Here is a 25,031-nt window from a genome sequence, read left to right on the forward strand (position 1 = left end):
TTTCTATCATAGCATCTCTCTTCTTCCTCTTTCCTCCTCCTCCAATTTCTATCATAGCATCTCTCTTCTTCCTCTTTCCTCCTCCTCCAATTTCTATCATAGCATCTCTCTTCTTCCTCTTTCCTCCTCCTCCAATTTCTATCATAGCATCTCTCTTCTTCCTCTTTCCTCCTCCTCCAATTTCTATCATAGCATCTCTCTTCTTCCTCTTTCCTCCTCCTCCAATTTATATCATAATTTCTCTCTTCTTCCTCTTTCCTCCTCCTCCAATTTATATCATAATTTCTCTCTTCTTCCTCTTGAATCATTTTAATTTTTCCTTATTCCTGAGAATCTCGCCCAGAGAGATAAAAGAGGAAGTTTTGATTATAAGGCGATTGAAAGTTTTATTCTATTTTATCAATTTATTGATTGGTTCATTTTTATCGGCGAAGCGTAACTTTAAAACTATTTCATTTAAATGTTTTTAACTGAATTACATGTGATTTTTAGAGTGCTTTTTATTAATGAGTTTTAGTGTAGAATTTGTCTTTTTTTTTTATTTATCTTTTTTTTTTTTTTGCCTTTTATGTGTAATAGTGAGTATCCCTTTCACGAAATATAGCATGCTGCTTCTATTGCTACCTATCTATCTATCTGTCTGTCTGTCTATCTACTTATTTGTCAATCTATCTATCAATCTGTTTTTCCATCTATCAATCTATCATCTGTCTGTTTATCTATCTATATACATATCTATACAGTATATCTGTTTGTCTATCGATCAGTTTATTTATCTATCTATCTATCTATCTATCTATCTATCTATCTATCTATCTATCTATCTATCTATCTATCTATCTGTCAATTTATTTATTTATCTATCTATCAATTTATTTATTTATCTATCTATCTATCAAATTATTTATCCATCTATCTATCTATCTATCTACTTATTTATCTATATGTCGATCTATCCATCTGTCTATTTACCTATTTACCTATCGATCTAGCTACATATTTACCTGTCTATCTGTCTACTTAATTATCTATCGGTCTATCCACCCATCTATCTATCTATCAAATCCATCTATCTATCTATTTCTTATTTACCCATCTATCGATCTATCCATCCATCTATCTATCCATCCATCCATCTATCTATCTATTACTTAGTTATCCATCCATCTATATATCCATCCATCTATCTATCTATTACTTAGTTATCCATCCATCTATCTATCCATCCATCTATCTATCTATTGCTTAGTTATCCATCTGTCTAACTATCTACTTACCTATCTATCCACTTATTTATCCATCCATCCATCTATCCAATATCCTACGTATTTATCCACCAATCTGTCTACCAATCTATCTATCTTCTTCAATAAAATCTTCACTTCACAACCTGGTACGAGCTGATCTCAGCACCCCAGGGGCACCGCCCCTTCTCCTATCCCCCCCGCCGCCTCCTTCGTCGGCGTCGTCTTCGCTACTGCCTAGGCCTCATGACGAAGGGCCTGAGCATGTGCTCCGACCGAGGAGGCCTCCTCGGGGAAGGCCGGGGAGAGGTCCGCCCCCAGGGTCAGGATTCCCGCCGCAACGTGTCTGATGTAGGACTTCGGAGGGGGTATGCAAGGGGCGTCCCCAGCCCAGTAGTCGAGGAGGGAAGTCCACTGTAGGTCTCGCAGCTTCGGAGGAGGGAGAGAGAGAGAGGGAGAGAGGGAGCAGATTAGTCTAAGGGCTTCATGGGGCGATCCTTTCAATGGCGTGTATAGGCTTATATATACACTTTTAGGATGGAGGACTCAAGACGGGATATAGGACTAAGAAATTTAGGATATGGGTCTAAATGTAGGATATAGGACTAAACACATCCAGGGTATAGGACTAAACACATTCAGGTTATAGGACTAAATCTAGGATATAGGATTAAACACCGTCAGGATATAGGACTAAACACAGGATATAAGACTAAACACATTTAGGATATGGGACTAAACACATTCAGAATCTAGAACTAAACACATTCAGTATATGGGACTAAACACATCCAGGATATAGGATCAAACACATTTAGGCTATATGCCTAAACCTACTATTAACTGCTATTATTACCATTGTTTAACGCTCATACGTGCTTAGTTGTTGCAATACAGCATTGATCAAACTACGCAGATTTTAAATCTTTCGCAGCTAAACGAAAGAGAGAGAGAGAGAGAGAGAGAGAGAGAGAGAGAGAGAGAGAGAGAGAGAGAGAGAGAGAGAGAGAGAGAGTTCGCCAATCATCCCGCAGTCACCCCAACTATTTAAATATAATGTGTGTGTGTGTGAAAGAGAGAGAGAGAGAGAGAGAGAGAGAGAGAGAGAGAGAGAGAGAGAGAGAGAGAGAGAGTTCGCCAATCATCCCACAGTCACCCCAACTGTTTAAATATAATGAGAGAGAGAGAGAGAGAGAGAGAGAGAGAGAGTTCGCCAGTTCGCCAACCACCCCATGTCACCCCAACTACAATATATAAATATATGTGTGTGTGAGAGAGAGAGAGAGAGAGAGAGAGAGAGAGAGAGAGAGGGAGAGAGAGAAGTCAGGAATATAAGGCATAGGCCTAGTAAGCCTAATAACTTCATTCTCCCCCCAACAAAATAACGTACGTAAATGGCTTTACACCGTCTTGTTTATTATATATATTAATAATCAAACATGGCGGCCATCCCTCAAAAGCTATGTGTCACACCCAGACGAAAATATATAGAAACACGATGAGTTTTATATAGTAGGATTCAAGCAGACAAAGCGGCACCGAATGCCCCTATGCCCCAGTGCCTGGATCAGCAAAAGCAAAATACGTAATTTAAGTAAAACAAGTAAAATGCGATCATTTGATAAGTAAAAAAAGATAATTTATCAAAAATGTTGTCAAAAATGACATCCGAAAGAGTGGAAACCGCGCTGCCTCTCAAGTGAACAGTAGACCTATATGCACGAACGCTCATGGAATATTGAATGTATATTTAATTGTAAAATCCTTACAATTACCACCATTGAGCAAGTAAATCAAGACAATTAATCAATTATCTTTATTTACTGAACTGAACAGAACTGAAGTTAGAATTTAGGCCAAAGGCATGGGACCTACGAGGTCATTCAGCACTGAAACGGAAACTGAGATAAAAAGGTTTGAAAGGTGTAACGGGAGGAAAACCTCAAAGCAGTTGCACTAAGAATCAATTGTTAGGAGAGTGTTGAGGAGAGCAAGATGACAAGAGAACATGAAAGGAGGTACAGTAAAAGGAACGAAAGGGGTTGCACCTACGGGAGAGTGAAGATTGCACCGCTTCTCAAGTAAACAGTAGGCCTATGCACCAATGCCTTGTGGAATCTTGAATATATTTAATTGTAAAATTGTAAAAAATGAGATTAGTGATTGCTAGTAAGTATATATAAAATATACTTTATCATCTTCCCCAGATCTTAAAAACTACTGAGGCTAGAGGGCTGCAAATTGGTATGTTGATCATCCACCCTCCAATCACCAAACATACCAAATTGCAGCCATCTAGCCTCAATAGTTTTTATTTGATTTAAGGTTAAAATTAGCCATAATCGTGCTTCTGGCAACGGTATAGGATAGGCCTTCACCGAGCCGTGGTTAAAGTTTCTTGGGACGCGACTCATAGCATTAAACCGAGACCAACGAAAGATAGGCCTATTTTCGGTGGCCTCGATCATTCACTGTAGCGGCTGTACACGAAACTCGATTGCGCCGAAGAAACTTTAGCGCATTTTTTTACTTATGTCGGTGAAAGGTTTCGGCTTATGAAGAGGTTTGAATCTTAATTATATTTAATTGTGAAATTGTAGAAATGTAAAAAATGAGAAGAATAATTCTTAATAAGTATATAAAATATACTTTAATATCTTTTCTTATCGATTTACAGCAATTTTCATGTTTGCGAAAAGGTTGCTATAGGCCTATGTCAGGCGCCCTCTCATTCACAAACAAACTCACACATAAACACATACACAAAGTGGAGCGAAAGTACTGTGAAAGAAAATGCATACATACGCATATAAGTATGTAAATACGCACGCATGTATATAAAATTCATAAATACGTTTTATATATCAAACCGAATCGAGGTTATAGTACCGACGTAGACTGTCATGGCGGCCATATCGTCATGCGGGCAGTAGATGTAATTTGCATATTAAGGATTCATGAAGGATGTCTGAGATTGGAAAGGGAGGGGAGAGGGGAGAAGGGGGAGGGAGAGATTTCAGGAACCGGGGGAAGGGAGAGAGGGAGTGGGAGTGGGAGAGGGAGGGGGGAGGGAAGGGTACTAGGGATCCTTCAATTTCTTTCATCTTAAATGACAGGGTTTAGGTCCCAAGTTCTTATCTATTCGGGGAGTTCGCAAAAAAGGGGTTACCTCTCTCTCTCTCTCTCTCTCTCTCTCTCTCTCTCTCTCTCTCTTTCTCTCTCTCTCTCTGAATCCATTCTGTCTCTCTCTCTCTCCCTCCCAGTAATATCTATAACTAGTCAATTGCATAAACAGTACATTCATGCAATTCCTTCTCTCTCTCTCTCTCTCTCTCTCTCTCTCTTTCCGCAAGTCTCTTTCACAAGTAGCATGTCCTTAATGGCGCCCTCTCTCTCTCTCTCTCTCTCTCTCTCTCTCTCTCTCTCTGTGAAGGCGAGCGGTCCATGACCCTCGGCAGATGTTACACATGATCATTTTCTAGACTCATTCCTTAGCATCTCTCTCTCTCTCTCTCTCTCTCTCTCTCTCTCTCTCTCTCTCTCTCTCTCTCTCTCTCTCTCTCTCTCTTTGTGGCAGATGTTACGCATTTCTAGGCTCATTCTTTAGCATAACCCTCTCTCTCTCTCTCTCTCTTTAAGGCAGATGTTACGCATTTCTAGACTCATTCTTTAGCATAACACCCCTCTCTCTCTCTCTCTCTCTCGGCAGATGTTACATACGATCATTTGCTAGACTCATTTCTCCGGTTAAAATCGGCTACGGGCAGAAAGTGCCGAGTCACTGCGCTCCCAACTCCCTGCCTAGACCAATATAGCATTTTTTTTATAGTATTCTTCTTCGTCTTCTTCTTCTTCTTCTTCTGCCATTTTGTGCGTTTTATAAAAAAGGGGCGAAGGAGAGAGAGAGAGAGAGAGAGAGAGAGAGAGAGAGAGAGAGAGAGATAGAGAGAGAGAGAGGTGTTTTATTTGTAATGTATAATTCCTATAGGAGATATATATATATATATATATATATATATATATATATATATATATATATATATATATATATATATATTATTATTTATTATTATTATTATTATTATTATTATTATTATTATTGGCAGAAAAACAACAGTAATAGTAGCAGTGGTATTTATTGTCTATTATTAATCTATAATAATTATATTCTTACTTATAATCGCTATTCTTAATCTTCTTAAGTAATTACTTACCTAAAAAGTTATGCAAATTATCTATTTTCATTTTTTCATTATTCTTTCAATAAATCATAGTGAAATATGAACTTATTTTATAATATATTTAATATATAATATATTTTATGGCAGAATTATGGATGATCCAGGATCCATAATTAGTCCGAAATTGTGGAATTTAATGGGAAAATATTTTGAAATATATGAATATATTTAGGTAACAATTTTGTGAGGGTGACAAATGATCCTAGTGTTACTATCTTTTAAATACTGATAATTAATTTTAGAGTGTAATAAAGCATTTTACGGCCATCATTTTATGGTAGAATTATGAATAAATGATCCATGATCCGTAATTAGTCGGAAACTGTGGAATTTGATTTAAAAATCTATAAAAAATCGATCCAAAATGAAGACTTTGAACACTTACCGCCAAAGGCCAGAAGCGCAGCATGGCCTCCAGAACTCTCCTAGACGCGGCCCAACCGGGCATGAACTTCTCTCCTTTATCGACGCCGTTGCTACTGCTGCGGCTACTGCTGCTGCTGCTACTGTTCCCTTTGCTGTTACTGGTGTCGTTGCTGTTACTGCTACCGTTACTGCTATTATTGGTCCCTGTATCGTCGTTCAGGGAGATCGTGTTGATGCATATGAACCGATCGTCGACGTCGAGAATTTGGCGCGCTTTCGTCAGCCATCTTTTACAGGGGAAAAAAACCTTATTTAATAATTATTATCGTTATTATCATTGAATTAGTAGCATTATTAACATTAACGTTCATTAAAAATAAAAAAAAACAGTGATGGCTGTTTCATTTCGTTCCTGTATCAACATTTTACAGTTTTTACTTCCTCTCCGAGCATGGTACTAATCTTTTTCTTCAATCGCTGGACAGGACAACATTCATTGCTGTGACCCACCACCACCTTTCGGATGGTGGGGGGGGGAGGGGATTCCTATGTTGGTGAGGGAGAATGAAGGGGGGAGAGAGGGAGGGGGGGAATGATGGAGAGACAGGGAGGGAGGGAGAGGGAAAGGAACACACACGCACAAAAAAGGGTTATAATCCTTTTTCCAGCGACGCCGAGTCATCCGGTTGCGAAAAGGTCGGCGTCCTACGAATGGCAACGCCATTTAAACCTCTCCCTCCGTCAGTTGTCATAATTTAGACCGAGTCTTTATTTAGACTCGTTAATTAGGCTCAATTAACATGACCAAGATAATTACTTGATTCCAGTACTCTTAAATGCTCTCTGAACTGTTTTAATCTCTTAATAGACAAGAAATAGTGAGCGTAGCCATTTCTAGGGATAAAAAAATGGCCATTCACCTCTTACGTTTGTTAATCTCTAGACCGAGTCCTCATTTAGACTCGTTAATTAAGATCCATAATCATGACAAAGATAATTACTACATTCCAATACTCTTAAATACTCTCTGAATTGTTTTAATTTCATAATAGACATGAAAGAGTGAACGTAGCCATTTCTTGGTATTAGAAAATGCAGTTAAACTCTCGCGCTCGTTAATCTCTAGACCGAATCCTCATTTAGACTCCTTAATAGACTCAGTTATCATGGCAGAGATAATTACTAGACTCCAGTACTCTTAAATACTCTCAGAATCGTTTTTATTTCCTAGAAGACATAACAGAATGAGCGTTGCCTATTGTGGGGATAAAAAAAAATAAGCCATTCAACTCTTAAGGCATTTTGTTACGCTCTAGACGGAGTCCTTATTTAGACTCGTTAATTAGGCTCCATTAACATGACAAAGATAATTACTAGACTCCGATACTCTTAAATCTCTCAGGATCGATTCCAGTTCTTAATGGACATGAAAGAAATAGCGTAGCCATTTCTAGAGATAAAAAATAAAATAAGCGATTCAACTCTTAAGGATTTTTTCGTTAGTCTCATATCATACGATCGCTTCGTAGCGCAAGACCCACGGGCCAGAAGAAGAAGAAGAAGAAGAAGAAGAAGAAGAAGAAGAAGAAGAAGAAGAAGAAGAAGGAATAAAGATATTATTGGTTCGGAGAAGAATTGTCATTCAAAGTAATGTAGAAAATGGTGCGGAGTTGATCATTTTATTTGCCAAAACGAGAAATTGATATACGCGGTTTCTGGAGTGACGTCACGTCGAGCACTAGGCCTATGACTCAATGGATTTAAAAGCATTTAACATTTTCTGTAACTTGATATAATTATGAATATGCAGCCGAGTAATCGATAAATTTAATATTTTGGTTTTCTGTAAAATAAAACTATTGTGCCAGATTTGTCTGTCCGTCCGCACTTTATTCTGTCCGCACTTTTTCTGTCCGCCCTCAGATCTTAAAAACTACTGAGGCTAGAGGGCTGCAAATTGGTATGTTGATCATCCACCCTCTAATCATCAAACATACAAAATTGCAGCCATCTAGCCTCAGTAGTTTTTATTTTGTTCATGGTTAAAGTTAGCCATAATCGTGCTTATGGCAACGATATAGGATATGCCACCACCGGGCCGTGGCTGAAAGTTTCATAGGCCACGGCTCATACAGCATTATACCGAGATCATGAAAGATAGATCTATTTTCGGTGGCCTTGATTATATGCTGTAGCGGCTGTACAGAAAACTAGATTGTGCCGAAGAAACATCGGCGCATTTTTAACTTGTTTCATATTTTCACCAATTTAACATCATGAGAAAAGTACATTGAACGTTTTGGAATGTTGTCGAACATTAGGCCTATAACCTGATTGATTGGATCTATGATGTTTGATGTTTAACATGTTATTAGTTTGATATGATTACTGATATATATACACCAATAGGCCTATGATCCATATATAAATGTAATATTTATATTTCCACCAGTTAAACATCATGAGCCCAGTTGGTTAAATGTTTTCAAATGATGTTCACAACATCAAACACTCTCAGTTAATATGATTCCATATATATATAGTGTATATATATATATATAATAATATATGCATATATATATATATATATATATATATATATATATATACCATATATATATATATATATATATATATATATTTACGTTCGTGTTTAGTTTGAAATATGCTCTGAGACAGTACTTAACAATTTAAGGTGATTTTGCCTTGTGATTCTGACTTCGTGGGTACGGGAAAACGTAAAAAGGAAGAAAACAAGAGAATTTCATATGAGCATAGGGCTCTGGTTGCAGGGGAAATATTACGTAAAATACGTAGGCACATTTAAAGTAGTGTATTTACACAAGTGACCTTGAAATGCGGGAAGAGGAACTCAAGTGATTGAATGAAACTGGGGAATTCAGACACAGTCGGCTTACGATGGGATCCCTCTGAAATGAGAGATATGCACATTATACGCCAGTAATGAAAATAGACAAAAGAATAATGAATTCGAAGCTGCACTGAGGGTGCCAAAGGAGTAATAAAGAATTAATACTGCCGATGCAAAAGGCGCACGGACATTAGACAAGGGAGATTTCTGGCTTTCTCTTTAAGAAAATATTAGGAGACAAAAGCGTGACTGAAATGGGGCTCTTCCAGGGCACTTTACCTTAACAGATTTTCCGAGGGCGTGTAGAAGGCGGTCCGTGGATGACTTGCGATTTCCGAGGGACGAGTTTCTTCCGCGTGGTGAATGCAAGACTTCCGTAAAGGGGCAAGGCGATGGGGGACTCTCGAGCTTTCCAAGCAATGGCGTGTGGGCTCGGGAATACGGTCGAAGGACACGAGGGAGAAGTATACTTTTGAAAGGGCCACGTGGGATTTGGGATGCGGGCACCGATGGGAGCCAAGTGTTGGGGCGTCTTCACAAGCTCACTCCATATCTTCCAGCCAGCGTGTATTGTGTGACCTCGTGGGCTTTGCCTTTATCCTCCCTATGGGGCAGGAAGTCCATCGGATGCTGACTCATTGCACCTGCCTTTACGCAGGGTTTTGGCCTGTAGGGCTGCAAGCCAGATTACTTTGCCTCGAAGGAAAGATCTTTATAAAATGGGAGCGCCTTTAATCTTTTAACCCTTGTTTTTAAGTCCGATAGACAGATGGTCTATCGATCGACACGACTAGCAGTAAATGAACAACCAACAACAACAAAGGAGGGGAGGTAATTTGCTAGCAATTCTTGCTAATCCATAATACCTCCCCATACAAGATGATATGCATACACCTCCTTGGTGTATGTACCTTCGATATTCAGAATGAAGCTGACAAATGCTTCCCGTTACTCATTTCTGCCTTGCAATGAACTTTCTCCTAAGGGTTTTATAGGCTGTGACGTTGCTTCTAATAACACATTGGACAATTTTCGTTAACAGAACGCAAAGTGATTTAAACACTTGCAAAGAATAATTACTTTAGATTTGGTTACCCACTGGTAACTTTATAAAGTGACTCGAACAATTGTGAATGAGTGAATTATGGACCACACATATGCGAGGCTATGGCCAGCGGAAATGAAAAGAAAGGTTGTGTTCAGGGTAAAAATACAGTTTACTTAATTTTTAGATAAAATGCATCACAGTTAGTACAATCCCAGCCTTGAAGAGGCTGTGTAAAGAAAACAGCGTTTATTTTTATAAATAACTATCTTGCTACGATACTAACATAATGACTATACATATTCGCATTGATAATTTATCTTCGTTTAAAAACGTGCTACGCCCAGCGGCTTTACACGGATTTTGGCTTAGCTGTATGCGGGCGAAAGAGTATTCACGAGTTTAATTCGCTAACCTTAAACTTCATGTTTTATGCGCGTCCACTGCCTACTCAATGTTATGACCAGGCGAGCAGACAAAAGATGTGAGATATGACAAACAGCAATCTTGGAAGGAATGGAAGGGAAAAGGGATAATAATAACAAAAGGAAATTAGCAGGCGTTACGAATGAAAACCGGCCGCGCTATGGCGGGACGTCCTCAGAGCTTGAAAGGGGCATTTAAATCACAAGGGCAAGAAGTTTATGACTCGCGATTCATTAAAATTAAAGATAAATAAATGATAAAAGAAAGTAAATGATATTGGCAGAAGAGCTAAGGGAAAAGAGTGAGGTTTTATTGTGTTAGGCGAATTTATCGTCCTTTCCCCTGGGGTACGGCGGACTATCACTTCAGTCCCAGGGCAGAAGAGTGCACCAGGTATGGCTCCTTCAGGAGGCTGACACGCCAGTGCCAAGGTAGTAAGGCGCAAAGGGCGTGCCACTCCCTCTATTGTTTCTTGTGGTTATACATTGTGTGGGAATGGTATCCCGTATTTAATTGCCTCTTGTGGGGATAATTTAAGGGAAGATTAAATAGAGAAAGGTGATAAGAGATGGGTTCCTGAGGAACGGAGGAAGATAGAGGCCTGACATCACTTCTGGATTAGGGAGTGCCAAGACCTTCGAAAGATGAAATAGTGGCACAGGTGCCATAGGAGCTCCTAGAGCTCTTTGTAAGTCCTGGAATGTCCCATGCAAGTGTAATTTACGCCTGGTGCTTTCTTAAATGGGACCCAGTGGTCTCGGCCGAGAAGCGGGGCCGCGACCGGAGGCGACGCAGGTACCACCTGGGCCTGCTGATGCGACAGCTGGCGCCGGGAGTGTTCCGTCGCGGGTTCTACCATGATCGTCGCGGCTCTTGTGGTTCATCGGCCAGTGAGATCTGGCAGAATCCTGACTTGCAATTTGCGTCGGCCCGAGGCCAGAGGCAGAGAGGAGGCGGTCGGGGTGGCGTGTGAGGCGGCTCGCGAGTGATGACCAGCTGGGCGTTTGCGGTGCACCCCTGCAGGTGAGCTTCCGCGGTAGTCAGGAGGAACCATCTCTCTGACCGGCGCTGGTAGGTGCCAGGCGGGGAAGAGAGGGTCTGAGTTGGATCCCGTGAATGGAGGATCGGCGTGGCGGCTCTGGCGCTGGCCAGCTGGGGCAGAGTCAGGCTATCAGAGGTTTCTTGGGCTCGTCGGTCCAGGACGGACGAAAGCTTGGCCTGCTCGGGGCATGCAAGTGGCACCGGCAGAATTTGCGCTCCTGGGGATTTGATTAGAGCCCTGGCACTGGCACGAGGCAGGGCCGGGCACTGGTGGATCGGGAGACCGATCGAGAGACCACTGGCGCATGCGTGCTCAGGTGGCATGGTGAGGGTTCGTGCTTCTGGTACCCGAGGGCGCCAGTCTTGGCTGAGAAAGCGAAGGGGGAGGATTACACCGCGCGGAAGATGATTCGGGAATGGACCCCTAGATTGTCGTGATTTCGGTGGGGACCAGAAGTCTGTCCCAGGATGACGTCATAGCCTCGGGAGATGGCTTTTCACAAGATTGCACATTTTGGATTGGTAGAGGTCAGTGAGACTCTCAGCGTTGGACCGTAGAGTATCATCGCGAATTGATTTATTCCTCGATCGTGACGGTTTTCGTCTATGACGATAGCTCCGTAGGGAACTCTGTCGCCCGGATGGGGAAGTTGTGCGCCGGTCTGAATGCAGTGACTTCGGCGGCGCGGGCCCAACTACCGTGGGACGTATGGGCGCTTCGGCGGGAGGCCTAATGATGTGGGATCTGCCGTTGGCGACCCGGTGCAGATGTTACTTTATTATTGCGTAGGCATTCGCCCGCATGCGGGAATCAGCCATGGGCCTTGCCCGTGCAAAAGGTCTGGCTAAAGTCTTCCGCGCTGCCCCTGTGGAGCGCAGGCGGGTTATTGGTCAGTTTCAGGAGAAGGCCGGTTTCTTGTTCCGGCACTGTTGAGAGGAGTGCCCGTCCTTTTGCAATAGTGGCACGTCAGGCACGAGTTCCAGCCTTAGGGAATTTGTTCCTCGAGAGGGCGGGATTATTTTCCGCCCCATGGATCCTTCTTGAGGGTGGTGAGTTTCCCACATATCTGCTGTTCGGCAGCACTGGTGAGTGTTGCTGGGGCTTTCCACTATATGAGTGGGGGGCAGGAGGCGTAGCGCGGGAAATGTAATTTAAACGCTAAAGTACCTGTGATTGTTAGTGCTCGCCGGATGAACCATTTTGTCAACGCCCGCTCCGAATGGTACGCCCAATCGGACCAAGTCTGGCCTGCTTCTCTGGGCTGCTCTCTCCAACGTCTCCTCCACCGCTCAGGAGTAATCTCATGCGCCTTCATCAACTGCTTGGTGTCTGGCTTCCCAATTTCCCCGATCTCGTCTGCGGAAGAGGCGTGGTAGACCTTGAGGCCTTCCGCCCAGGAATTTAGTGAGAACAAAGGGAGGTTCCTTGGGGAGAATCGCGCCTCAGGACTCGTTCGACACTTTCAAGCCATACTTCAGGTTCGGACTCAGCCATTTTGGCATGAACAGTGAGCTGGCTGAGGGCCTCATCCCGCTGACAGGGGCGGGGAGTGGCGTGCTGTCGTTCTAGCACCTGGAGCTCATGGGCGCGTTCTCTCTCTTTCTTCATTCTCTCTCCTCTGCATTCTTTTTCCTTCTCTGCCCACACTGTTTTTGTCCTCCGTTGTTCTTGAGCGGTTACGTTCTCTCTCTCTCTCTCACGTTCTCTCTCTCTCCTCCACGTTCTCTTGCTCTCTCCGCCTTCAGCATCGTCCACCTAGCTCTTGAACCCATGCTCTCAGATCTTGCCGATAGTCCCATGTCCTTCCAGCGGACATGTAGGAATTGAAATCACCTCGTTTTGTTGGAATGCTGGTATTAGCCATCTTGAAATAATGGGTATATATGATATGTCTGAGAAGACTTTTTGTGTTAAAATTGGATGTGTCTTGAAGGCGTGGTTGTTCTTGAATGAGCAGATTCTAATATCGTCTCGGGAAGGCGTAGTTGGATTGTGAGTTGAGGAGTTGTTCTAACGAACTAGACTGATCAGTCCATGAAGGCTTAGATATTGTGTGAACTACACTGTAATGTCTCAAAGGACTTGATTTTGGGTTCCCGCAGGGTGAAATTCTCGCCGCGTCTTGACCAGTAAATTTTGGCGCGGTCTCTGAGGACTGGAATTTGGAGAATTCTGCGCGCGTCATGACGTAAATTTTTAGGAGTCTCTGAGGACTGGGTTTGGAGGAGATTTACTCGCCACGTGCGGCGTAAATTTAAGTCTCTGAGGACTGGAATTTGGAAAATTCTCGCCACGTGCGGCGTAGAATTTTAAGTCTCTAAGGACTGGAATTTGGAGAATTCTCACTCCCGTCTGGCGTGGGAATTTTAGGAGTCTCTGAGGACAGATTTGGAAATTCTCATCGCGTCTGGCGTGAATTTTAAGTCTCTGAGGACTGGAGATTGGAGAAATTCTCATACGTCTGACGTAGAATTTTAGGAGTCCACGTGGGACTTAGGTTGTGGAATTTGGAGGAATTCTGCGCCACGTCCTGACGTGGGTGCAGGAGTCATAGGACTTAGGTACAGTGCGTCCTTAGGCTTAAAGTACTGCTGGGAAACCAAGAGAAATGAATGGGAAAAAAAATGCTACACGCGGGCATGGGCGGGGTGGGGTGGAGTGGATTTGGCCAACTTGGAGGTATTTTAGATTCTGGGTGAATGAAACCGTGTAATGTATAGACCGTCTGGGATTCGATTTCCAGTGGAGTCTGAAAGGATAACGATACAACGGCCTAGTAATTTTCTATAAACGGAGTTTAAATTTCGCTTTCCTAACACCCTAACTCGATTCTTTACACACAGAGAATTTCAGCAATGCAAGCTGACTTCAAATGCGTGTCACGTGGGAATTTTATTACGCCTCTAAATAACAGTTAAGTAATTCGAAATCTGAGTAAAATTTATCACAGAGGAATTTCTGCACTATTCCATCTCGAAACAAAGAATATGGCAAGGATTTTTAACACAGAGGAATTTCCTTTTATTCCTCGGAAACGAGGATGGTTAGCTAGTTTATTTCCTAACTACCACCTATCCTGAAGGCATGCATTAGAATCTAATACGCGGTTCTTTTCTCTCAGTGATTACATGATCCCTATTTCTGATTCTAGGGAACGGTCACATTGTAAGGTTTTGCTAAGAGTAACACATTACGTGGAATTTTTCTGGATCTGTGTGCTGGTTTTACACAAGGTTCGTAATTGTCTGTACCAGCTTAGCTTTGCTAATAGCTGATCTGTGATTGCAAATGCAATAAAAGCAACACTAGAGAGACTGCAACTGCAAAACGAGATCCTGGCCAGGTCGCCATTTTACGTTTTCCGTGGTTTTAGTTTGAAATATGCTCTGTGAGACAGAGTAGCAACAATTAAAGGTGATTTTGTATGATTCTGACTTCATTAGTGCAGGAAAAACGTAAGAAGAGAAAACAAATTCATATGAGCGAAATTATCGACTCAAAGGAGTGGCCTACAATCGATTTTAATCCCTTGTATTCTGACGTGTGAAATATCGATCGGCAGACAGTAAATGAAAAAAAGGCGGGGAAGCAATTTGCTAGCGAGTTCTTGCTAATTATAATAGCTCCCCACCCAAGATGATGTATACACCTTCCTTCGGGTGTGAACATCTATATACAAGAATAAGCGGCAAATGCTTTACTTTACTCTACATTCTGCCTTGCAATGAACTTTACTCTAAGGATTTATGAAACTGCAACATTACTTTTAATAACATACTGGAACAAACTTCTTTAACAGGACACAAGGTAAATTCAACACTTGCAAAAGAGTAATTACTTTGGATTTGGTTACACATTGATAACTTTATAAAGTGACTCGAACAATGTGAATTAATTAGGATTATAAGACCAGGTATATGAGGCTGTGGCAAACAAATGAAAAGAAAGGTTGTTGTTCACGAATTAAAATACATGGTTACTTAATTTTAGATATCCCCTTTACGTGATATAGTAATGACTATATATATTCGCATTGGTAATTGCTTAGCTAATAGTTCAACGCATCACCAACTTCGATAGTTGATGGCCGACCTCACACAAGTATTTTGACAGTTGTATGCGGCGAGTATTTGCGAGTTTTAATCGCTAACCTTAAACTACGTAATTTTATCGTCCTGCCCACACTGAATCCGAGCTATAAATAAACACTCAATATTATGACGGGGTGAGCAGACAAAAGACATGGGGTCTAGGACAAACAGAGTTCTTAGAAGGAAGGGAAAAGGAAAAAGAGAGAAAAAAATAATAATACCAAGAAGGAAAAATTAATGGGAAGTTATGAAGGAAGATGTGACCGCATATGAAGGGCGGACACGTCTCTCAGAGCACCAAACGGGCATTTCAAGTTAATGTGATTCATATATATATATATAGTGTATATATATATATATAATATATATATATATATATATATATATATATATATATATTCACATATTCATCGCGTTCTATATTGTCGTGATTCAGTAATACATATATATACATAATTATATACATACAATACATATGTCAATTTTACCCACAAATAACAACGACAATAATAATTTCCACTAAAAAAATCCTAACAAAAAAATGGCGCGTTCTTTCCGCCATAACCTCACCTGAACAGATCGCGCTCCACCTCCATGTCGTCTTCGAGGACGAGGAAGAACTGGGCCTCGGGGCGCAGGATGTGGGCCGCCCTGAGGCCTGACTCGTAGAGGCGTGCCCTGTGGAGCGCGTTGCAGTCCGATGCCCTTCCAGTCCACTCGTGGAAGACGCCGTGGGCCTGGCATACCTGAAGGAGATTGGGGATATTTTGAGAAGCGACACTAAATGAGACTTTTTGGATTTTCTTGAGAAGTATTACTTAAAAAGACTTGGATTTTTTTAGAAGCATCACTAAAAGAAGCATCAATAAAAGAACATCACGGAAAAGAAGAATTACTAAAAAGGACTTGGATTCTTTGAAAAGCAGCACTAAAAGAGATTTGCTGGTTTTCTTAAGAGGAGTCATTGAAACAAACTGCTTTTCTGGGAAGCATCAGTAGAAGAAGATTTGGATTTTTGTTAGCAAAATTGCTAAAAATTACTCAAATTCTTTTAGAAGCATTACTAAACAGTCTTAGATATTTTTGAGAAGCATCACTAAAAAAAGAGTTTTTTTTAAACCCTCACCAAAAAAGACTGAGAATCATTACAGGAAAGCACTGAGAAACATTCCTGAAGCAATCTCAGACATTATGGAGAAATTTTGAGAAACATTACAGTAGTTTTGATAAACAGTTCAGAAATATATACACAGATAATTTCAAGAAACATTACAGAGACATTTCATAGTTACATCACTCTCATTCTCTCCACACGACCAAACCATATTAAGCCTCTCTAATTTATTCTTTTATAACATTATTATTATTATTATTATTATTATTATTATTATTATTATTATTATTATTATTAACAACATCTGGTCATAACAAGCCACTCACCAGGCCTAGCTCCAGCTCGGAGACCTCGTTGGTGAACACCAAGATGTTACTCATGTTTGTGCCGGCTTCTGCCAAGCTCACCAACAACCTTTAATAAAGCATTATTTTGAATTTTATTTTTTGTTTGCATACATTAATCAATACATCTTCTGGAGCATTCTTAGTGATAGGCTTCAGAAAATTCGGATAAATTTGGCCAAGAAGAAGAATTATGTATTAGATCATTCTGGTGATAGGCCTAAAATATTAAGATAAATGAGTCTAAGAAAAAGAATTATATATTTAGATCATTCTTGGGACTAGGCCTAAAATATTGAAATAAATGAACCTAAGAGAAATTAGAAGGCCTAAAATATTAAGATATATATATATCAGATCATTCTTGGCAATAGGCCTAAAAAAAATTTGAGATAAATGCGCCTAAGAAAAAGAATTATTTATTAGATAATTCTTGGGAATAGGCCTAAAACATTAAAGTAAATAAATAAATTTAGATAATTCTTGGGAGGCCTAAAAAATTAGGTATATTTTAGAAAAGAATTATATTTTTAGATAATTCTTGGAAAAAAAAATCTGATAAACTTACCTGAGAAAAAGAATTATAAATCAAATCACGAGTGTTTATAAGAATCTCCCAAAGCATTTTTAGTGATAGGCCTAAAAATTCAAGATAAATTGAAATATACTTTGAATCTTGAGGATTCATTAAGATTTTTAAAACTGGAGCTTTTCTTACAAATCTTAAGCCAAAATGGATCCTATGATATTCAAAATATAAAAGACAGATAAAGAGAATCTTACCTGTGCAGAGCAGTAGGCCTACTGGCCATCACCACCACGAGAGCTTCAGATGCTAGAGGAATTCTCCTGTTGATTCTTGGCTGTGTGTAGAGAGAGAGAGAGAGAGAGAGAGAGAGAGAGAGAGAGAGAGAGAGAGAGAGAGAGAGAGAGAGAGAGAGAATTAATGATCAGGTTTTTGTTAAAAGGTAATGGTATTTTTACATTTAGAATTTCATATAATCATTTCAGTTTCTCATGGCCTCTAGAGGCCTTAGGCCTATGATATGCACTGAACCTCAATTCTTTCATTCACGATGAACTTACGACAAGTGCATAGGCCTACCCTACGTACTGGTACGCCATTCATTCATAAAGAACTTGTGCCTAGGCCTACCATATGCATGGATGTTCGATTCATTCATAAGGAACTTACGACGGGTGCATAGGTCTACCAACTTTTGACGGGTTCTTAGGCCTACCAACTTACTACAGGTTCCGGCGGAACAGGAGGACAGGAGCAGAAACCACCATATCCGTCGTATTTCCGACAAAGTTCCACCCTGGCGTTCCATTCACTCCTCGCGGACCAGCGCGGAACCGCCAGGCCGTTGGTTCCACACCAGTTACCATCTGGAAGGAACCAAATTAACACATGATGAAACTCTCTCTCTCTCTCTCTCTCTCTCTCTCTCTCTTTCATAAATGAAAAATGAATTCTTTCTTTAGATTATGTTAAACGGTTTAACTATTAACACTATTTAACATCTGTGTTAATCAGCTTTCGTGTTAAATTTAGCCTGAAAATTAAAAATTTTCAAAAATTTCTTCCATCTTAATGTCGCCAGTCTTTGAGTTAAAGATGACAGTCAGTTGTGTTGAATCCTTCTCTTTTAAACGTGTTATACGGTAAAACTATTAACAAAGGTTAATACACGTTAATTTCGCGTTAATTTAACATTCATGTTAATGAGCTATCGTGTTAAATTAGTCTCAAATATACTGGAAAAAAATTTCCTCAGATTCTTGTAGCCTAATGGGGCCGGTCTTTAAGTTAAAAATGACAGTTAATTATGTTAAATTCTTCCCTTTTAAACGTGTTATACGTTACAATCATTAACACAGGTTAATTTACGTTAATTTCGCGTTAATTTAAGATTGTGTTTCAATGAGCAATCGTGTTCATTTTAGTCTGAAAGATACTGGAAAACAATTTCCTCAAATCCTTTTAGCTTAATGGCGCCTGTCTTCAGGCGAAAAACGATAGTCAATAAAGTTAAAATAAAGTTAAATTCTTTCCTTAAAACGTGTTATTCGGTATAATCATTAACACAGCTTAATCTATGATAATTTCGTGTTAATTTAACGTTCGTGTTAACCAATTTTCGTGTCAATTTCGTCCCAAATATACTAAAAAACAATGTCCACAAATTCTTCCAACGTAATGGCGCCAGCCTTCAGATCGAAACCTAACTCACTTGAAATACTTTAAAGTTCTCAAGTTCCACGACGAATTACTTAGGCCTACCCTGACTTTTGGGAATGTAGAACTCCTGGAAGAGCCCTTGCTTCGCTTCCGGTTCCATAATTCGGCTGGTGGAACCGAGGGTTCTTCCGCCCACCGTCCCAACCCACGTGATCATCATGACGGGCGGTCTACTGCGTTCCACCTCTCTTGGCTGGAAGCCTGGCTCAGGTATGTCGACCCCAAGGTCAGTCAAGTACTTTTTGAGGTCCTCGTCGAGGTAGCGAGCCTGTTTCGGTTTGTAAGTGGGAATTAGAGGGTTAATAAGTGATTCCAAGTGGGAATTTAAGTGTTAGTAGGCGGTTTCAAATGGGAATTAGAGTATTTATAAGTGTTTCCAGACACTACATTTTATACAAGAGGTAGGTCTAGAAGTATAACAGATTTTTGAGGTCCTCATCGAGGTAGCGAGCCTGTTTCGGTTTGTAAATGGGAATTAGAGTATTGATAAGTGATTCCAAGTGGGAATTAGGGTCTTAACAAGTTGTTCCAAGTGGGAATCGAGTCTTTATATGAATTTCCAAGTTTCCTTTTGTCTCTCTGTCTGCCTACCTCCTTGCAGATTTTCGAGGTCCTCGTCGAGGTAACGAGCCTGTTTTGGTTTGCAAGTGAGAATTAGAGTATTAATAAGTGGAATGAGGCTGCAGTCTTATAAGTGGTTCCTGGGAATTAGACGCCATACCTCTCTGTTGGAATTTTATAAAGAGGTAGCTCCTAAAAATATAGCGGATTTTCGAGGTCCTCGTCGAGGTAGTGAGGCTGTTTTTGGTTTGTAAGTGGAAATTTAAGTATTTATAAGTAGTTTCAAGTTGGAATTAGAGTTTTAATAAGTGGTTCCAAAAGGGAATTAGAGAATTTATAAATGGTTCCAGACTCTGAATTTGCAGCTGTTTTGTCAAGTTCAAGAAAATGAACAGAGATATTACATGCTAAACTTTAACTTAATATGGTAATTTAACTTTGGGGAAACAAGTATGTGAGTATTTTTTTAAGTTGCAAGTGCTTGTAAAACACCTTTTCTGCACTTGCAACTTAGAAGAGGCTTCATGTTCGGGTAATTTTTGAGGTTTTGACCAATTAAAAAAAGTCAGTTTACCACATTTTTATCATTGAATAGATAGAATTTCAGGCATAGATTTGGAAAACAAACTCAAAAAATACAAAAAATAAAAAACTCAAAGAAACCACACCTTTCAAATGACACATAGGCCTACCTGGCCGGCGACGAGCAGGATCCTCCCGGGTTGCAAGGACTGGATAAAAGCCCTGAGGAGTCTGGAAGGACTGTAGCAAGGGTGTCTGTAATGGCGCAGGATTCGACCTGAGGACTGGTGGACCACCACGGCCGATATCACGCCTATGGCTGCCTGTTTGATGTCCCCGTTGCTCAAGGGCAGCTGTTTGGGAGACATTTTAGACTTTAGACTTAGCTAGCGACGTTAGACTTATCCTAGTGACATTAGAGCTACACTTGGTCTAGGGACGTTAGACTTATCCTTGTGACTTTAGACTTACCCTAGTGACATTAGAGGTAGACTTGGTCTGGCAACATAAGACTTAGCCTAGTGACATTAGACTTACAATTAGTCAAGTGACATTAGACTTAGCCTAGCGACATTAGACTTAGTAAGCAACATTAGACTTAGCTTATCGACAGGTAAAAGTGGCTTAGACTTTGACGTATACTTCATTATTCACTTATTTTTCTGATTGCTTTCTCTTTTACTTATAAATAATAGAAAAGAACTTCGAAATTTAAACAAACAATGGAATACTAAAAGAGAGACTTATAAAGGAGAACTGGGTGAAGAAGAAGAAGAAGAAGAAGAAGAAGAAGAAGAAGAAGAAGAAGAAGAAGAAGAAGAAGAAGAAGAAGAAGAAGTATAGGTCTATGTTAATATTCTGTAAATATAAGCTTGGTAACATCACCATAACCTTTGGGTGGCTAAAACAGGAAGTGATTACTATAAATGCTAACGAAAAAGTGCAACATTAAAGTGTACACTTACACAGAATTATTTTAAGCATTTACTTCAGAAAAGGGTAAAATGTTCGAGGATTAACAATGCAAACGAGAAAGGCTAAATAGTAAAACTGTTTAAAGTTAAATATCTCTGCACATAACACGAACAATAGGCCTATAGTGCTCTCCAAAACAGCGTTTGGAGCGAGCCTTTATGAACCAAGAACCATCTTCAACATTGAAAATGATAGAAAGAAACCTTTAAATTTAAAATAAAGACACGTGGAATACTAGATTTTTATAAAGGGGAACATGGTATAAAAGAAGAAGAAGAAGAAGAAGAAGAAGAAGAAGAAGAAGAAGAAGAAGAAGAAGAAGAAGAAGAAGAAGAAATGAATTCATATCTGACGTATATAGGTCTAGGCTTTTACTTACCGGCACTCCTTGAACGAAAGCATTGGCGACAATTCGCCCCACGACGGTGATGATGGATATGGTGTCCTCTGGAGGGGGACCGTTGAAAATGCCCTTTACGGTCTTGTTCAATTCTGTAATGGAGGGACGAAGTAATTAATAAATAAATTAAAGTTCATGAAATATGAATTTGCAGTCCAAGTTATTGATGTTGTTGAGCTTCAGAGCACGTTAGGCTTAGACTTATTCTGTGGTTATTGCTTGCGATTTATATCAATATTTTGATGTTAGTAATAATAAATAAACGATGATATTAATGATAATTATACATATTTTAAATTAACTGTCACTATTCAAAGAATGATTTTGAAAATACAGAACCGTTACAAAAACTTTTCCTTGTGGAAGTCTAATTTTTTTATCATAAGCTGCGCAGTGGGTGACAAATCAGCCGACATATACGAGATCTATCTATCTATCTATCTATCTATCTATCTATCTATCTATCTATCTATCGTCTTTTAAAGAATATATCCGGGCTTCTACTGTTAAGCTTAATTGTCCATTTTAAAAATCTTGCTGTGAAAAAGATTTACCGCATAGACGTTAGTCCTATAGTACGAGAGAGAGAGAGAGAGAGAGAGAGAGAGAGAGAGAGAGAGAGAGAGAGAGAGAGGATATAAAAAGAAACTTACCGTTTTCCTCAAACTTCGGATTGATGTTCGCTAAAGAGTTCGGACAGAGCTCAGTCTCCGTCGCTAGGAAAATATGGCCTTTGGGAGGCGTTGCTGCCCTTCGTAACTGTGATCTGAAATAGATAAATGAATAAATAAAATAAATAAATAAACAGATAAGTATAAATATATCTCCAGCTTCCGGTCTCATAGGTTTTGCCCAAGTAGGCTTAGGCCTAGGTCTAAGTCTTCAAAACCCTCTGGTGCCCACAAGAGCCCAGCTGACACTATTCACGTAATGTTCTTCCCAAGGGTAGTGCGAAGGACATGTCTAAGACATTTATATCTTACCTTTCATTCACCATTAGATCATTTATATACGGAACTTCCATGATTTCCCTTATGGCTTCATTTCTAACTCAATCCAGCCATCTGACTCCAAATAGGCCTATTCTTCGTAAAGCTTTATTCTAAAATCGACATAATCTTCTAGATATAATTCATTGTTATACATTGACTCATGTCCGTAGAACAATAAAGATCTTACTAGACTAATAGACGTATCTGATCTTACTTTCGTTATACAATTTAAATCTTTTTGATTTCCTTTATTTTAGTGAACTTCAGTTCAAGAATATTGGATAAAACTTTAGCCTACAACCTCGGCCTGGTTCCCAACAGTCGCCAGTCAGAATATTTACCGCATTTTCTTTATGTTTTTGTTAATTTTTATATATTTTGTTTATGCTTACGATATTTACCGTCTTTTGTTTATCTTTACGTTCATCGCCAAGGGGTTGGTACTAAACACGGCGCCCATTTTACACGTAAATTGGTAGTTAATAAATTAGAGAAGCAAGATATAGCAGTCTGCAATTTTATCAGATGTTGCTGCTTAACATTTTAAAGCTTCCACCTCTTTATTCCTTTCTCTATGTAATATTCTATCAAGAAAGCTTTGTAAATCTCGTGGTATTTTGCTGATTATAACAATCATTCGAATTTTCTAGGCCTGTTAAGAGTCTGTCTTTAGTCCTACCTAAATCTTCTCTTCGATCTTCCATCTTCCACCATTTTTAGTTCTTTCCGTGACTGAATCCGCGAGAAGACAAACGATTAAGATACAATAACAAACGAATGAAATATTCTTTATAATATAATAGTCATACGCAATTACAACTCATTTCAAATTGAAGAGAATGGGATTTGCACCAGACGACACCAGCTCATCGGATCCCATTATTTTTCGTGGGGGAATACATTAGAAAGATTTTGCAGGAGGACGAAATAATTAGCGAAATAAAACATTAATTCAATAAGTATTCAAATGACGATGTAAACATGATGCAGATGCTGATTTTAAGCTAAATGTTTAACCCAAATTTTCACTTGAATTAATTAGAAAAGAATGCATAGGCCTAGTTTAAAGAATGGTTCGTTGTCTTTAGTCTATTATAGGATTGCGTAGACTTTTCGTTCTTATTTTAAATAGAGATAAAATCCTATAAATTAAATAAGAAGAAGAAAAGAGACATAATATGTTTGTGTACTGTGTTGCAATACTTTTCCGTGCTTTCTGTATGAGTGGGTGTATTGTGTATGTTTGTGTTCAATATTCATCAACTAATCTTACGGCTATCTTTGTGAGCAAATGCTTATTTTCATGAAAGAGCCTGTGCGTGTTTTACTATATTTTAAACTTTCCTCCACGTCCTGAGAAATATGTATATTCGTATAAGAAAGCAATTGTACGTATTGCAACGTTTACATATGCTGGCATTCAAGCAACATGACGATTCATTCTAATAATTCATGAGGTTTTTAAACTTTAATTTCTCTCATTGTGATGGCAAGTATGTGGATGTTTTGGATATGAAAGCTATAGTGCATATTCTAATATTTAGGTATGCAAGCACTCAAGCAATATGACAGGGCGTAATGTGAGAATTTATTCTAATAATAATTCATGAGGTTTTTGTACTTTAAACTTCTCTTCGTGTGATGACAAAAGTGTGAATGTTTGTGTATGAAAGCTATTGTACACAATGAAGTTTTTACACTTGCAAGCACTCAGGCAACCTGGCATAAATATGACAATTTATTAAAACATTTTATCCCCACCTGAGCGAAGGAACAGGCAAAGCAGGCGTGTCTCTAATCTCCGCGTTGATTCGGTGAATGAACGCCTGAGTCCATGTTGACGTGTGTGCCAAAACAATGGCTAACTCCAGAAACATTTTCATGTTGTTTATGTTGACGTAGGTAAAAATCCAAGTGTAATCACATTATACAACATACTCCATCATGTCGTAATGTATTCTGCTTATATTAACGGCTAAATGGGTAAATAATTAATTTATATTTTTTAAGGAGGTCTGCTCCTCACTGACGTCTGACTGAGCCTACGTAAGGGGAGGAAAAGTCTTTCAGAAACTCTTTTGTAATATTTCTTTTTTACTTCCTCCAATTGATACAACTAATTTTTACGTTATGTCCTCGTCGGACAGATGCAGTTCTTAACGAAATATAATGCTACAGTAGTCTATTGTAATAATTAGTTTGTTAAATAGTCTTATTAGCTCAATGCTTAGTCTAATAATGAGTAAGAAATGAGTTTAATTTCTTGCAAGTTGGCATTATATTGTATCTTTTCGTTTAATGGTTTCGTTTTGCAGTTTTTGACGAAAAATAATACTATAGTGAATTACTGCGATTATTAGTGCACTAAATAGTCTTATCAACTCGAAACTAAGTTTAATTGTGCGTAAGAAAGAAGTTTAATTGTAATTAAACTTCGCTTGGGTTCTCAATTCAAGAAACGAGTTCCAACGGAGTCCGCTTACAGTTCAAATTGATCTTTTTTCTTTCATACGTAAACTTCTTAAACCTAATTCATTCGAATTTTTAAATG

At 39.4% G+C, this 25,031-nt stretch overlaps 1 protein-coding gene across 1 annotated transcript; it reads right to left on the reverse strand.

Annotated features, from left to right (window-relative positions):
- Positions 1-384: 384 nt before the first annotated feature.
- On the reverse strand, positions 385-24,524 carry LOC136836079 (uncharacterized). The gene is made up of 11 exons (XM_067100026.1): positions 24,242-24,524; positions 22,142-22,254; positions 21,468-21,580; positions 20,284-20,466; positions 19,073-19,298; positions 18,035-18,177; positions 17,569-17,648; positions 16,768-16,855; positions 15,898-16,073; positions 5,871-6,138; positions 385-1,673 (listed from the first exon to the last, which is right to left on the reverse strand). Exons 1-11 carry the CDS (start codon positions 24,361-24,363, stop codon positions 1,482-1,484), a joined length of 1,704 nt encoding a protein of 567 aa, XP_066956127.1. The 5' UTR covers positions 24,364-24,524; the 3' UTR covers positions 385-1,481.
- Positions 24,525-25,031: the final 507 nt, after the last annotated feature.

Source organism: Macrobrachium rosenbergii, chromosome 56, assembly GCF_040412425.1.
Source record: "Macrobrachium rosenbergii isolate ZJJX-2024 chromosome 56, ASM4041242v1, whole genome shotgun sequence".
Classification (NCBI taxonomy): domain Eukaryota; kingdom Metazoa; phylum Arthropoda; class Malacostraca; order Decapoda; family Palaemonidae; genus Macrobrachium; species Macrobrachium rosenbergii.

Coding starts and splice junctions, on each gene's coding strand:
- LOC136836079 (XM_067100026.1), bottom strand. CDS start 24,363: ATGAAAATGTTTCTGGAGTTAGCCATTGTTTTGGCACACACGTCAACA. Junction 16,856..17,568: donor AGGCCTACTGCTCTGCACAG/GTAAGATTCTCT, acceptor GCTTTATTAAAG/GTTGTTGGTGAGCTTGGCAG. Junction 1,674..5,870: donor TGCGCTTCTGGCCTTTGGCG/GTAAGTGTTCAA, acceptor CCTCCTCCGAAG/CTGCGAGACCTACAGTGGAC.